Source organism: Equus asinus, chromosome 24 (assembly GCF_041296235.1).
Source record: "Equus asinus isolate D_3611 breed Donkey chromosome 24, EquAss-T2T_v2, whole genome shotgun sequence".
Classification (NCBI taxonomy): Eukaryota; Metazoa; Chordata; class Mammalia; order Perissodactyla; family Equidae; genus Equus; species Equus asinus.
In genome coordinates this window covers 38,629,566-38,645,807 of record NC_091813.1, presented here as the reverse complement: position 1 = coordinate 38,645,807, position 16,242 = coordinate 38,629,566, and the positions used below count along the sequence as shown (strand labels likewise).

At 34.3% G+C, this 16,242-nt stretch overlaps 1 protein-coding gene across 4 annotated transcripts in view; it reads right to left on the bottom strand.

The window, feature by feature from the left end:
* The window catches only part of GRIK2 (glutamate ionotropic receptor kainate type subunit 2), a 627,117-nt gene that overhangs the window by 102,174 nt on the left and 508,701 nt on the right, over positions 1-16,242 (bottom strand). For all 4 annotated transcript variants that reach the window (XM_014841096.3, XM_070496405.1, XM_070496406.1 and 1 more), the window contains exon 14: positions 15,259-15,476. In XM_014841096.3, coding sequence (XP_014696582.3) covers positions 15,259-15,476 — 218 coding nt within the window. The remainder of the gene's footprint in view (positions 1-15,258; positions 15,477-16,242) is intronic.

Genomic DNA, 16,242 nt, shown 5'->3' with positions numbered 1-16,242 from the left:
TACTGACAAAGCGAAAAAAGATAGAAGAAGAGTTTAGCTATCTTTTTTGTATGTGTGAGAGGAAGACTGACCCTGAGCTAACATCTGTTGCCAATCTTCCTCTTTTTGCTTCAGGAAGATTGTCACTGAGCTAACATCTGTGCCAGTTTTCCTCTATTTGGTATGTGGGATGCCACCACAGCATGCTTTGCTTGATGAGCAGTGTGTAGGTCCACACCGGGGATCCAAACCTGCAAACCTTGGGCCACTGAAGTGGAGCACGTGAACTTAACCACTATGCCATAGGGCAGGCCCCAGAGTTTAGCTACCATTTTTATTTCCAAAATATAATTAATTTTGTTCTCGTAGCCATAAGAGTTTTACTATAAGAATTAAACACATTATAGCATCAGTGTAGAAATAAATGAAAGCAGCCACTTGCAATGGTTGAGTGACCAGAGAAGAAGCAGCTGTGGAAGTGAAGCCTGTCAGGCTTGATGCTTACTCAGAAGCTGCTTTCTCAGGACAAAGGCTGCATACAATGATCTCAGGATGCCTGTGTGCACAAAATTAGTTCTCAGCCACCTTCAAATGCAGACATCTTTCTGGGTTTAGAAAGAGTTACCTTTTTACTAATGCTAGTTTATTTTGCTTCTTGAGAACGAATTTTGATGATTTTCTTAAAATCCACTTCTATTTTTTTTTCCTTCACAGACGTAAAAAGTTCCAGTGTTTTCACTGGATTCCAAGGAGGTTTTTGTCACGAACATCAACACCTTCTTCAACATCATCATCATAACTGTCATTATCGAATTTGGGGGGTCCTTTATGAAAGGAACACCTGCCTAAGGGTTGGAATAAGCCAGATAGATCTAAAACTGGTGTTTTTAACCGTGTTCGTTTCTTAGTCTTGGCTGTCTAGATTGTTACCTCATTTTATTTTGACAATATGGATTCCTAATTCACCCAGTTAAGTTCTATTTATTTGTTGGAGTCAGGCTGGGTTATTTTCTTCTAGTGTTGGAACAGAGGCTAACAGAATAAAAACATCTGTATAAGAATACTTAAAGAATATTAATTAATATAGAGTCTCCTATTGCCAGTATATCCTGGGCATCCTAGTATGACTGAGAAACTGAATTCCAACCCAAATGCATTCAATGTCAACTCTCTGAGGGGAGTACAGGCATCCAAGTGGTCTTTCTCATTCATAGACATGGAAGGGCTGGATAACTGTAGGTAACAGATAAAGAAAGATGTTTCTATGATCATTCTTCTAAATGCCTATTAGTATAGTTTAATGAAAAAAGGTTAATGACTATTCCTCTATATTTCTATTACCTGACTTTTTACTCTTTTACGTGAAGACAAGATTATATTAGGAAGCGTAAACAGATAACCTTAATGTCCTCTCTCTACTGACTTTTCTTTAAGGTTTGATTAAAAACATTTATTATATCAATATTTTAAAGCATTGAACTTCTGGTATTTTAATGCAATGAACATTAAAAATGAGCATCCCAATTACTTAAGTCTTTAAGTTATAAGTGATTTCTCTGCTGTACATGTGTGTTTATATATAAACATACTTTGAGATTTTGCAATGGCTAAGTGAACAGGTTTCAAAATTATCAAAAGGCTATTTGTTTTAGACTATCTGAAGAAAGAAATATTTCTGAAAGTATCATACGAACAATATTATAACTCTATTTCACTCACAATGAATCTTTAAAGCAGAGTCCTGAGAACAGCATCATAACCTGTGTTCAGTGAAAATGGGAAAATTTGTGAAGCTGTATTAAAGCTAAAAGTCTTTAACACTGAAAGAAGAGAAAAAGCAATGAGATCAAAATATATCTATAAAGAAAATACTAGAGGTTATTCTTACAGGACTTTAAGAATTGTCTTTGTAGATTGGACTTGGGACATTTTTTTCCTTTGCTTTCCTAAAATTCCATAGTTCTCATGAGTCATAAGAGAAAAAGAAACTTGCTTAAAGTTACAATGGTTAATATTCATGGAGAGGAAGAACAAGTAAATATGGGAGTTTTTCTTCTATTTAAGCATTAATTCTGAACATGAATTGTTTGTCAAAGCAAATCTCACTCATTAATAAAAAGACCATTAATTAAACAGTGATTAATAAAAAGCCCATTAATTAAAAGACTATATATAATGTATGGATGGAACTAGACTCGTTATTCACTTTATCTTTTCAGTAGTACAAGAGAGTAATCCAGAATATCTTTCAATAATCTGCCATCAGGATCAAATTATTAATCAAACATAAATGCAATTGAGTATCAGATCTTGGCATTAACTATAGGTAAACTGGATGTATTTTCAGCAATATAAGCATTCATATTGGGGGAAATGGTTTCATCTGTTATAGATTTAAATTCAACTAGTAAGCTCCAGCAGTAAGAACATACTAGGGGTTATTACGTGTTTAGTGCTTTATAAACAAACCATAAGACAGATATTTACACTCCCAGTTTACCTATAAGAAAACAGAAGTCTGCAGAGGTTAAATAAATCCCTAGTGAGTGACAGATGTAGGATTTCATTCCATAACCTAATTTATGCCTTTAATCATTATATTAAACTGTATGATATTGACTCAACAATCCTTTATATCCATTATTAATGCTGCTTTCCGATTCTTTCGTCTTTCTTTAATTGTTTTTGTAATAAATTAAAATGAAGCATGAACTCAGAGTGTTCTGAAAACAGTCAAGGGACCTACAATGCAAACTAATTTATTGTGTAGCCTCTAATTAGCTGTAATTACAATATTTAATAAATGAAACACCTACCTTAGAGGTAATCAAATCTTTTCACTGAACTCCACTTTTGCTATGCTGTATACAATAGGCTAATAATAATCAGAAGGATTATTCGAATGCTGTCAGGAAATACAAAGGTACAATTTATTGCCAACCTTGAACTATTCTTCCACTAAAACAGATTTAATATGGAAACTGGGTATAAGGAAAGTGAATTATGTAATCATCCATAATTTAACTCTAATTATGGTAGCATGTCTTATTCCTACAGAACACACTCACTCGTGCACGTGTGCACACATACAGACACATTCACTCATCGGGTTAGTTTTTTAATTTATGTAACTTAAAGAATTTCTCTGAATATAGGAGGTCAATGAAAGTGCTCACCAGTATGCCATAGACATTTAAACAACTGTAGGCACTGCCGCAGTCACTAATATCATAGCAAAAAGAGGATGTCAAGTTATTTCAGAATCTGATCCCTTTATGACTAAGACACTTAGCATTAATGTTTAATCTAGTCATATTTTTAAAGCAATATTTTTGAGGACTCCATTACATTTAGTTTGCAATTATCAACACCTGTTAACAAGCTCTAAAGTTTGTTTTGTCCTTCTTGCAATCTATGCCGGGTTGGGAAAAGGATACAAAAAACTAGGGATGATTTATGAGTTGTGTTTGCTACCAGTAAATATGCAGGAGGAAGTGATAAGATCATTGAGTATCAGAAGAGCTCATGACCTTAAATTTTGTTTGCTCCCAAGGAGGAAACACAGCTCTGTGTTGTCTTTAAGTAAAAGTCTAAGCATCATGATGGCAGCAGCAGTAAGTAATAGTAAACTTCATTTTGCTTTATGATATAGTAAAAGAACCAATTTAACTATAATGCGACGTCTTGAATCAGTTCTTAATATCAAATAACAAAGTGATATTACCGCTATTTGAACCTTTGGAAAGGAATAGGAAAACAAATGAGCAAAACAAAATAAAGCTAACCAAAGATGCTAATTAGTTTAAAATGCATTTGCAAGAAAAGCATAGCTTCCCCCTAAAAAAGACATCACAGAGCATGAAAAATCAAGCACATTAACTACTATGGAAATTCTGGACTAAGTACAAGTTTCAGGGTATTCACTCTGTAATTAATAGACAACCTAAAGGAACAAGGATAACATGTCTTTGGTGATACTCTAAATTCCAACCCCTCCCCCCAAAAACAAAACAGCATGCATGATTAATAGATCTTTCTTAGTCAATGCCAACAAATATAATTTCCTCAAAGAATTTACAAAGCAGAGAGTCTGTTTTTTGTTTGTTTGTACATTTGTTTTAGTAATACTAAATGATGCTTTTATTCAGCTATTTATATAGAAAAAATGGAATTTTCATTTTAATTATTTTTTATCTGAGAAATAAAACATTATGGTTTTAAAATGACAATTTTTTTGATAATATTTATCTCAGCCTATTTTTTTTGTGTCCAAAAATAAGCCCTTCCTGAATTCCCTTCAAATTTTTGCCTAACCAGTGGCTATAAACTCTTACAGGGACAGCTGTTATCCATTATCCAGCGCTTGACATGCCAGCCCATCATCACTCGATTAACTGACTTTCACGTTCTCTCACTCCCTGTGGGGTCCTCTCCCCTATGATTGATGAGGTGCGACGAGGTGTTTGAGTGGCCATCCTGACGACAAAAGCAGAGTGGTCCCTACACTGAGTGGAGGAAGGCTAGCAGAGGAGGGAGAGACCACAGTGTATCCTAGAAGGACATCAGCCTCACACACTTGCTTTCCAAGGCAATTAAAACATGTTTTTCAGATTTTACACTTCAGTCAAACACATAACTTCTTTCTTCCATTGAAGTGCTCCAAAGCTTCGCTGGTACATATTGAAACTATAACCATTAGAGAGGGGTTAAGCTTTTGTCCCTCGGACATTTTAGAGAAGCTAAGATAAAAGTTGCTGCTCCTTCCAAGTTGAAATACATTGAAACTCTTAATCACTTCTTATAATTCCCCAAATGGTGTTATCGCTTACTTTTTAACTATTGAGTTCATTCTGGCAGAGCTAGAGCAATAAAACCCATCATATTCTAATTTTCAGACAGCTTGATAGAACCAATGTTCTTAGTATAGATAAAGTGTAATGAAGCACTTTCTTTCCCATAGGAAAGTCTTCCGACTCATATGCTTTGATGCCAACTAGCCTTCACATCTGCTGTTTCTCCATTGATGGCTGTAACTTGGCATGCTAAGCTAGTGTCTGATGAAACAGCTTTACTCAAAGGCACCATTTTATTTCTTGCAATGGGAACATAGTAAAATGGTGTTGGTTTCCTGTAGGCCTTATGCAAATCCCTGTAATAAACATAGGATCAGGCCTCACATACAATAAATTGGGTGTTAGATGAGGAAAGGGGAAGGGAAACAACCTCTTTGGGAAAAAATACCCCCCTTACGATGCCAATAAATTAAATGCATCATAAAGAATTGATTTAAATATTTATTTCAAACATGAATAACTAATATCAAAACCATATTAGACATTAATATAACAATACTTTAAAGATCTCAACCTTATTTTATTAAACAAAATATGATCACTGAACCTAACGTTAACAGTAATGCATTACCCACAGCCAATATTTTAACATCATTAAAAAATAAAAAATAATTTGGGAGAGTTAGAGAAATGATATGGCCACAACAATCTTTGCTGAGATGTTTCTTTTAGATTTCTAGAAAAGCTGTCTGATGGAAAATGAAGAGAAGATCAACATGAACAGATAAAAATTTCAGTAACAATATTAATCACTAGTCTACACTGGCTGTTCAGATACACTGGTGTTCAATCACATAAAGATTTTAAGTTTGGTTTCATTCACTTAAGTATGTAGAAAAATTAAGCCAGTAAACTAAATTATCCACAAACTTAAATACATGAAACAAACAAACAAAATGTTGGAAATAAAGTTTCCATTTATTCTAATTAGCCGGAGAGTTATTACCTAATTAGTAACTTGCAAGCAAGTTAGCAAGAACAGTTCTTGGCCTAGAAGCCTAAGTATGCGGGTTTCCCATCACCTAGGTCAGAGCATGATGTTACATTAGAGGAGCATTTTGCTTCAGTTTAGATTTGCAGAGGGAGATTGAAGAATTCTCAAGTAACATAAAGGAAGATATAAATTAGAATTGTGTAATAATTTATCCCCATTATTTAATATAGGTACAATTTTTTTTTCCACAATAAGGAAAGAGTGACAGTAGTTCACCAAATATTATAGGATAATACAACAAGCTTAGGAAAGAAAACTGCATGAGCCCAAATCTCAAACTATTGCTCAGAACCTAACTGAACATGTATCTATAGAGTAGGGTAGTTCATCTCTTCTTAGTCTGCTCCCCATTAGCCAAACACAAAAGTCATATGGACAATCCTGCCGAGACACCTTTATGGGTCTCCAAGATTCTAATACACCTTCTTGTGAGTCCCTTCTCTAATTTTTCCTGCCTTCCTCCGTGGTAGAAAAACCTGCGGTAAAGGCTTACAAAGGAAAGATGAATATATTCATTCCTCAGGTCCCATAGAATACGTATTTTCTCAACTTTTGCTCAGAGATACAAACAAAAGTCAGAATTTACCCCACCATACTTCTCTGAGAAGGGAAAAAAGCCTTCTTCATCCTGCTACACAGCAATTCTCATGCATCTCCATTGGGGGACCTCCAGAAATGGTGTCAGAAATGAAGACGTAATTAGATTATTTACTCTCAGTAAGTCTTTGTTGAAAAAGACTTTAAACACAATCCAAGTAAATAATTTGAAAGAAACAAGCATGTGGTCAGTAAATTTATCATCATTTCATGTCTCCCTCTGATATTTTGTGGAGTCTGGGTTTCAGAAAAGAAAAATGCCCACACTAATAGGAAAGAAATGAAAGTAGATGCAATCAGTTAATAACTATTGATGTCAATGATGAAAGGATTATTTAAATTTCACATTAAATTCACTTGCCTGTACATTAGAAACTCCAGAGGAGGTTATAAAAAACTCAGATGCTCGGGCTCCCACCCCAAAATATTTTTAATTTCTTGGCCTGGAGAGGGGCCTGGGCCTCAGTATTCTCTAAGAGCTCCCCCAAGTGATTCTAATGCTCTAATGCACAGACAGGTTGAGACTTCTGACTCAAACAAATGGATACTTTAAAGATTCTTAAAACTTAGTGGATGACATACTCAAATAAGACAAAATAACTACTCTATCCCTTGGAAAAGGAAACTGATGTGTAAATCAATACTATCTTCTTATTTATCAAAGTGATCTGATTGCCTGTCATGGACAAGACCATATTTCTATGTGACATATATGCTATCCAGCCTCACTGATGGCAGCACAGCCACATCTCTTACAACTTTGGTAGATCGAAGACCGGCCCCATAACATGAACTAGAGTTTAACTAGGTATTCTGATAAAATAGTCAGTATTGCTAACTTTGCTGGGCTATGCGTGGAATCTATGATGGATACATAGGGAGATACAGCTTATCAACAAATCAAAAAGATTAGTCACAAAAAGCTTTGGTGCCTATATACCTATGCTCATGTTAATATTTCAATTTTAAATTAGTTTCAAGCACAAAAAAAATATCCCCTAGGTGAGACCCAAAGCTGAAATTTGAGACCTTTTTTGCCTAAATTATTGAAGAGAAAAGAGAGAAGAAAAGGAGGGTGTCTTTACTAAGCATAAATTGACTCTAAGTAAATAAAAATGGCCTGAAAACAAAGCTATGTGGCAAATGAGTAACATTTAAATAAGCAGGGCAACTCTTACATGAATGAATATTTAAGAAATAATCCTTGTACTTTTTGAAGTACCATAAAGATTTTCTAATTATCCTATTGCCAGAGAATCCCTTTTGGATAGTGGCTGAAAATGATTAAAATCTGTCATAGTCAATGTGGTACACATTGAAAGACATAATCAATTTTTATCCATGTGCCAACAAATAACTATTGAAGCTTTTCTTTGTGATGACCATACATAACTTGGAATTTGTTATCTTTAAAGAATAAGACTTAGAGATCTAATGTATAGCATAGTGATTATATTCAATAATATTCTATTATAAATTTCAAAGTTGCTAAGAGTCTACACCTTAATTGTTCTCACCATGAAAAAGAAGTGGTAATTATGTGATATGATAGAGGCATTAGCTAATGCCATAGTGGTAATCATATTTCAATATAAAAATGTATCAAGTAAATACTTTGAATATCTTAAACTTATGGAATGTTATATGTCAATTATATCTCAATAAAAAAATAAATGAAATAAAATTCCAAAGTAGGTAAAATTCCAAAGTAAGTTTAGATCATCTTTCTCATATTTGAAAACTACTTTAGGTTAATTTTCTGCATTGGCAAATGACAACTTTCAAAATGTTTTACCACTGATATAGCAAGAGGAAAATAATCATTCATTAGGAAGATACTTTTCAATGTGAAAACTAAGTACGCTATAGATACCATTTTGAGAATCTACTTTTCTAACGTGTAAATCTCTTCATAGTAAATACATTATACTTGCATTACCAGCTCTGTTCTAAATAAAAACAACAAACAAAAATTATGTTTTGAAGAAATTTTTAAAATATGAGAAATGTCTAATGAATGGTATGCTTCTAAATCCATTTATTAGGTAGATGCAGTAAACTGCCAAATTTTTACATTCTATCCCTCAACTCAAAAATTACTTCTATTCTTTTGGCATTTAAGAAACAAAAATCACTCAAGCTTTCAAAAACTCATTACAGGCATGCCACATGAGCAATTCAGGCTTAAAAACCTATATTGTCATCCTAGCATAATTTAATTTTAGAAGACCACTGAACTGACAAGCTTAGAATTAGCAGCAGACTATAAAGAATATGTTATAGCTGTATCTGCCCCAATGGCATAAGGCAAATGCTTCAGAAACTTAATATGATCAAACATTGAGGTCATGCGGGTGAGCCAAAATGACTAATGCACTTAGCTCTTCTGAGTAATGATGGTTTGCCATGATATCTTTAGCTATTACGTTTATTGTTGATACTATGAGTTCGTTGGTTATTGCTTTCATAATTAATAAGTCACTTAACCTCTCCATGGCCCAGTTTCCTCATCTGTTAAATGAGCATAGTGATAATTGCTTCCTACCTTTCTTATGGGTTGCTGTGAAGATTAATGAGCTGGCATTTAGAATGTACTTTGAGTTCTCCTAAAGAGGGGACTATGCACAAAGAAAACAAAACAAAACCTCTTTGCTGCTAGAAACCAAAAGATAAAACTCTCCCCCTCAAGATGAATGAATCCACTGGCTTGAATTCCCAACACCATAACCTACAATTCGGAAGAAGTTGACTTTTAACCCAAGATTGCAAAATGGAAATGCCATAGAGGGCTAGATATTTTGAGGAAATCTTTTTGGCTCTCTACAGAATAGCAAAATTTTGAAAGTAATCACACACTCTACCTAAAACCCTGTGTCATAGGTGTTCCGTCAGTGAATGCAATATTCGTCATGCTAATGGATAACTGTACAGAATTTAGTAAAAGAAGTGAGTTGCTGCCTTAAAGAAAAACTAAATATTTAGGGAACACATAGCAAATGACAATGAAATCATTAGAGGTGGCTGGGAAAATGAGAATCTGTGAATACAAGGGGAAATAACATTTTTAAAGAGTGCTTTGTAGTAACTTGGAAGATAGAAAATGCACTAATAATCTTCTGGACTTGGCTAAAGAAATATCCAGACAAACTGACAAAACACTCAAGGTATCAGCTGGTGACTTTTAGCTACATAGGATAAGGTAGCACAAGAAAGAGATAGACTATTAACAATAAGCGGAACAACAAAGAGGAGGAGGAAGAAGAAATAATTTCAAAAAACTGGGCGGTTTGCGAACAGAATTTAGAGGTGACATAGAAGAGTTAGAAGTGCGTGGTTGGGTAATAAAAGTATTTCTAACCTTCAGAGCCTCAAGCCAGGAAAAGTTCTCAAAATTGTTTCAACACGGCATCAGCCCTTAAATAAAGATCAAATTAAGCCTGTTGCCTTTAAATACTTTGTTAAGACCTCTGAATAATTTAAGGTAACGGCTTGTAGATTTTCCTCTCAGGATAAAGAGTGTCTAGCCCAAAGTAGCAATGATTGTCTAGAGAGTGGCACTCTTTAAAAAGAACTGTGGGTGTGGTTTTTAGATTACAAATAGACTCAACTGGATACATTTAAAGGCCACACAGGTTTAGCAGAAATGGTATTGGCAAAAGCACTGTCACCCTTGTATAATAGAAATGGAGTCTGTTCAAAATATTGACAAGCCTTTGGGCTCCAAGTTTCTAGGAGTGGAACAGCGGACTTAAATAAGTAACTTAAATCAAAGTTCATGTTACAGGCCGCTAAAAGTTTTTGGTTGTTTGTTAAGCAATATTGTTGTGGCAACTGATGACTAATAAAGCTCAAACCATATGCAGAGTCTGTGCTGAGAACTAGAGATCCAAGTGTTAATGATATAGAGTAATCCCTTCCCCATGCTGTACAGTGTAGTGTGGAAACAGAGGAACCAAGTGAATACAGCTTGGGGTGATATGTTAATGACGATAGAATAAAAAGTGCTCAGAGAATATAAAGAAAGAGTACCTTACTCAGATTGGATAGATTTGGATAGGGGAAGGATCAGAAAAATTTGCCTGGAATAATTGAAGTATGCGTTAGGCTCTAAGAATAAAGAAAATATAACCAGTTATGTTGGTGGGGAAGGACAGGGATGGGGGAAAAGAAAGCATAAAGGGCATTGGAGAAGGAGGTGGATCATGTACTTGCGATACAACACAGGACTAAAATCTAACCTGTTTGGCTGGAGTTTAGAGGGTAACAACCAATGGCTAAAAAATAAGAAGCCAGAAGATGTTGTCTTGTAAACCTGCTACGGAGCTAGGTTCTTATCCTAAAGCAAATGGAGAGGGTAGTTTTGAACGGCTTCAAGTCACTCTGGTAGCAGCATAGAGAATAGGGACAAACATGGGAAAAAGAAAAGTTAGATAGTTACTGCAAAATTCTGGACAGAGATGACACTGGGCTGGACCAGGATAGCATTACGTAAAGGAAACAGAAAGAAATCTAGGAGATGGAGTGGACAGGTATTGGGGGGTGCTTGGAGATGTAGGGTGTATGTCTGGGATTTAACACAACGCCTGCCACATAAGAGATGATTGGTAAGTATTTATTGAATAAAAACTTGATATCGTACAACTGAACATCCATACAATATGATTGAGAACATGAGATGCATGGTGAAACTGGCCAAAACAGGACATCATAATCATTAGGTTAAAAAAAAATTAAAATTAAGAAGGAGTATTTTTTTATATTAAAGTTCTTTCATCTACGATTTGGCATAAATTCCCCAAAGAATTTTTAATTGCACCTCAATATACTATTTCAAAATACAGTCTAGAAAAGAGCTTCTAAAAACTGCTCCAAAGATTTATTTCACTTATCAAATTAAAATTCCTTTTTCATGACAATAATCAGAAGTTCATAAAGAAGCAATTTAAGTTAGATAAACTTGGTGTGACCTCTTTTTAAATCTATTTAAAAATTATTTATCCAGTTGTGGGTCATAGAAACACAATTTACTTGACTCTGTTTAAAAGTATTCTAAATTCTGAATTTTAAAAATTAGCCATGTGTTCTAGTAATGCTAATATATAACATCTATCAAGCTTTTACTAGGTGCTTAGCATATCATGAAGAGCTCTCATTTAATATTCAAAAAATATTGTGAGAATGGCCTTGTTAGTCATTCCAATTTTGAGGGGAAGAATCAGACGTTTACAAGGGCAAGTGTCTTATCTAACTATAGCCAGTAAGTGGTGGAGCCAGAAATTAAGCTCAGGTTTCCCTGATTCTACAGTTTTTTTTCACACCTAACAACTATTCTAAATTGTCCTCTACGGTCTCAGAAGTACTACTTGATTTACATTAGATATTTGATACCATTTAAATGTCCTTTCAATATGGGGCAGAATTTTTTTTTAACAACCATAGAAGAGAGCATGTATCTCCTTTCATCCTATCTTTTTTTGGAAGAACAGACTAGACCAGTTTATGTGGCAAAGCCAGAGATTTCAGGTAGACCAAGCCCAGAGACAATTCGTAGAAACTGGAAAACCTGAGTCATGGGTTACATAGAAACAAGATGATTCAGCATTATTTTGTAAAACATATGACTTGCTTCGAAAATATAGGGATATTCAAAAGAGATCATAGCACCTACAGGCTCTAGCTGAGTTATTTTTAAGCATGTAATCTATATGTATTCATTCTCCTAATCTTTATACTTCAAGAAGAAAAGAATGCGCTTGTTGCTTGGTAACATTTTGTATGATATTCAGGGGTGAGATTTCAGTTCTACTACACCAAGTTCCCAGATTCCGAGAAGGAGGTTTTAACTCCTCTTTTATTGCTTTCCAATAAAATCCCTAGGCCCTCAACAATTTTATTACCTAAATATTATTAAGAACATATTGGTGATGCTATACAGTTTTCTATTGTTTACGTGGAATAACACTGAAGAACCACCATCTGTTCAATTTTGAGTTACTTTGTCAGTCATGGCTTTACATCTATCCCTGGGAAGAATGTGTGTGGAGTGTAATGGCTACAGAAGAAAAGAAGAAAGAGTTCTTCTTGAAGACAATAGACATGTAAGCACAATGAACAAAGTCAAGCATCTTCTTTGGAAAAGGAATTATTTAATGTTGCAGAATGACTATATAACACTGTGTTTTCTCAATACTGAGGATTTACCCCCTTTAAGCCTAGGTATCTTGAGCCAGCTCTTCTTGCTTGTACTAACAAAACCATATCATTCTTTAAAATAATTTTCTGGAGCTGAGCATTCCAGAACAATCAGCTAACAGCAGGGTCTTGTTAAATTAGTAAAAACAAGATGGAAATTCCTTTAGAAATCAATGCCTTAAGGGTGCTTCCTAGAGCGTTTGTATGCATTGCTGTTAATTAAGAAATAAAAGAACAGTATCAAATATAAATAGACTACACACAATAGTCCCTGGTTCACTGTAGAGCTGCAAAATGAACATGCAATTGCTTCAATTCCAGCTTGCTAGGGAATTTTATTTTTTTAATTTCATACCCATGGCTGGTATAAGCTTGTAGTTTAACAAGCCTAAATATGAGGCTGTAATTAGTATCATTTAGGGCTTCACTGAAATAACTAAAGTAAAATCAACATTTAATGTATGCTTTTAAATTCTAATGTTTTATTTTTCTAACTTCAACAGTAAGAATTCAGCATGTGATAAAGTTATCAACATAAGGTAATTGTCAACTTAGTGATTATCACTGTGTGGTTTTTATCGTGACTAGTATACATTCCAGAAAGCAAGTTTGTGCTATTGGAAACAGCTGTTTCACGTCCATTTTCTCCTGGGTGCTAGAAGCACCTTTGTGTGAGAGAAAGCAAAGCAAGAAATGAAAGAGTAAAAAGAAAAGTCAATGGCGAGGAAAAGTGAAGGTAGGCAAAAATGACACTGCAGAGAACAATTGAACTAAAAAAAAGGAGAAAAAGACGGAAGATTGGAAAGACAAAAAAGGGAGAAAATAAGCTTAGAGATGAGACAAAAAGATTTTTTTCAAATTGATTTTCCAGAGATAAACCTTGCTCAAAGTATATAATAGCTTTTAAACTTAAGATATTTGAGTCTTCTGAAAAGTAAAAATGAGGTTAAAACTCTGAAGTATTTATGAAATAAATAATCACTTCTAGTATCAAATCCCTTGCGTTAGGTATTTTCTGTTATTTTACAAATAACAACTTCAGAAGTCCCTTGGATATTATAATAATTTAAATGCACCACATATTCACTCCTTGCAAAGTTATTGACACTGACAATGCACATTTAGCATTTTCAACAGCTGATTTCTTTAAAAAAAAAGTTTTATAAGAAGAGCAGTTTCTATTAATTGTAAATATTCAATTGGAGAAAATTGATCAATTGCTATTAGTATAGTCAAATAGCACCATACTGATCATAACGCTTTGTTCTTACTTGATTATTCAATAGTTTGATTAAATAATAATGATTTTCCAATTAAATGTAAAATATGCACACGAACTTTAATCTAGCCATATGAGCTACTGGCTTTAAAAATAATTAAATTTTAAGAATTACATAGATCTGGTTAAACAATCAAATCTATCCCATTCTTTGGGTATATGATGCCCTCCAGAACTCCAGAAAAACAAAAGCTGATTTAGTTTTATAAGAATTTTTACAAAGAAAATTACATAATCAATTGGCAAAATTACTGTTTTAAATCACATAAAAGCTACTTCCATGATTGTGATTTAGTCTTTCGCATCTCCAAACAAATTATAATCTTGAAAATGAGAACTAGATGCTATTTGTTCTAGAATACCCAACGTGTAGGGCAATTCCTAGTATTCAATAGGCACTTGATAAATGTCTGATGAAACAATTTATTTTATAGCTTGAGGCAATTATTTTTTTAAAAAAAATCTACCACTCTACTGCACATTTGAACTGCAAATTGCATTTGTGTGACTGGTGAGGGAAAATACCAATGTTTAAAAATTTGCCTAATCTACAAAGAATATAAAAATACTTGGTAAGACACAAGAGGAGTTATGAAGTGATATTGACCCACCTACAGTGAAATCTCCCCATTTGTTCCACTCTAGGCCAGTGAGATCAGCTGGACTAAGGAGAAGAGGAATAACAAAGAGGAGGGCAAGGCGCCCTATATACCTGGAATTTGGTACAAACACACTTTCCATTTAAATGTTCCACAGCGCGGTCCCTCTGCAAACCATTGCAAGTTCAGTGGAGTAGCCCGTTTTCAGATTCCATGACTCCCAAGTATTTGATGGATAAACGTACAGATAACAAGAACTGTTTCTGCTAGTTTCTACCAGCCCTTATTTCCCTTCTTTTTCTGTAGGCTTCTGAACAAGTAAATCTTGTCTCATCTTAACAGAAAGAAATATATGTATGGGAAATATCCTTACATGTAATCATTCCATTCTTCTGGAAATAACCAAGCCTTGTAGAGTCTAAATCTACCACTATTCAATTTTTAATAAATATATTACTCTTCTCTTACATTCAAACACAAAACCTTCTTGGGGGAAAAAATGTTCTCTTTGGGTAGATTTTCCTCCAAACAAAAACGGAATACTTATAGAGCAAAACTCTTTGCCATTTGCAAGGATTAAAATGTTCTGCCTTGAAGGCCCTATGTTTAGTTATTTACCTCTCCCCCACTCTGAGGTATATGCTATTCATTATTCGGGACAAATAACAGTGTTGCTATGCTATTAAGTTTATTAATAGAGAGAGGTTTGTTTGTTTGCAGTCTATCATTTTAATACACAAATTTTAGATAAACAGTAAGACTTACCTTGAAAAACGTCATGGTTGCGCCATCCTCCACGGCACCGTACTCTATCTTGGTTTGTTTAGCTAAATCATCAGCAGAGTCAATCGGGGATTCCATGCGCTCCACTGTTAGAAAAGCTGCTAAGTTAGCAGTATACGAAGAAATGATGATAAGTGTGAAAAACCACCAAATGCCTCCCACTATCCTGGTGGAGAGCGCTTTGGGCATGAGCTCAGAACCTAACAGAGATTGGGGGGAAAAGGTGAAACGAATACAGAGAATTTGATGAGCAGTCAGGCACTTTTGGTTACAGTGGCAGAATGGAATCGCTGTGTAATAAAAGCTTAAATCATAGATTCACACATTTTTTAAGCAAGCAACAACCATTGGGAAAGCAGAGGCTAAATTTCAGATAATAGGCAGTCTCTTAGGACACTCCTGTTTAAGTACAGTGACAGGAGATGCAAGTTCTACCTGAGACGGTACAAAGTAACAAATATAACTGAGTGAATAACCTTGATAAAAATAGCATTAGAAGGGAGAAAAAAAATCTCTCTAGTTTATAAACCACACATATAGTGTTTCACATTCTTGTTAGTTATGTGGGTTTTAGAAGAAATGATCTAATGTACATTCTGATCCATTTCTTAACAAGCTTTATGCAAAGTTTCATTCCCCATGAGCATGAAGCTAAAATATCTTGCCTATTTTGTTATTTAAAAAAGTAACGTTGTATAAAAATAATTTCAATGACCCACATTCCTTGAGATGTGAAGTCTTAGTCTAGTTTTGATTTTAAAATAAGATAGTAAATTCTTTTCTTATATAGTAACAAATGTCTCCCATCACTATAGTTAGCCTCGGTGAGGGAAATCGGAATAAGAATAAATAGTTAATTTGTCACAAATTTATTTTTACACATACATAAAAATTTTATAAGTGTATTATAATACACATGGCTGGAGTTGCCTGCTCATGGTATTAATAAGAGAATGGGATCGAAGA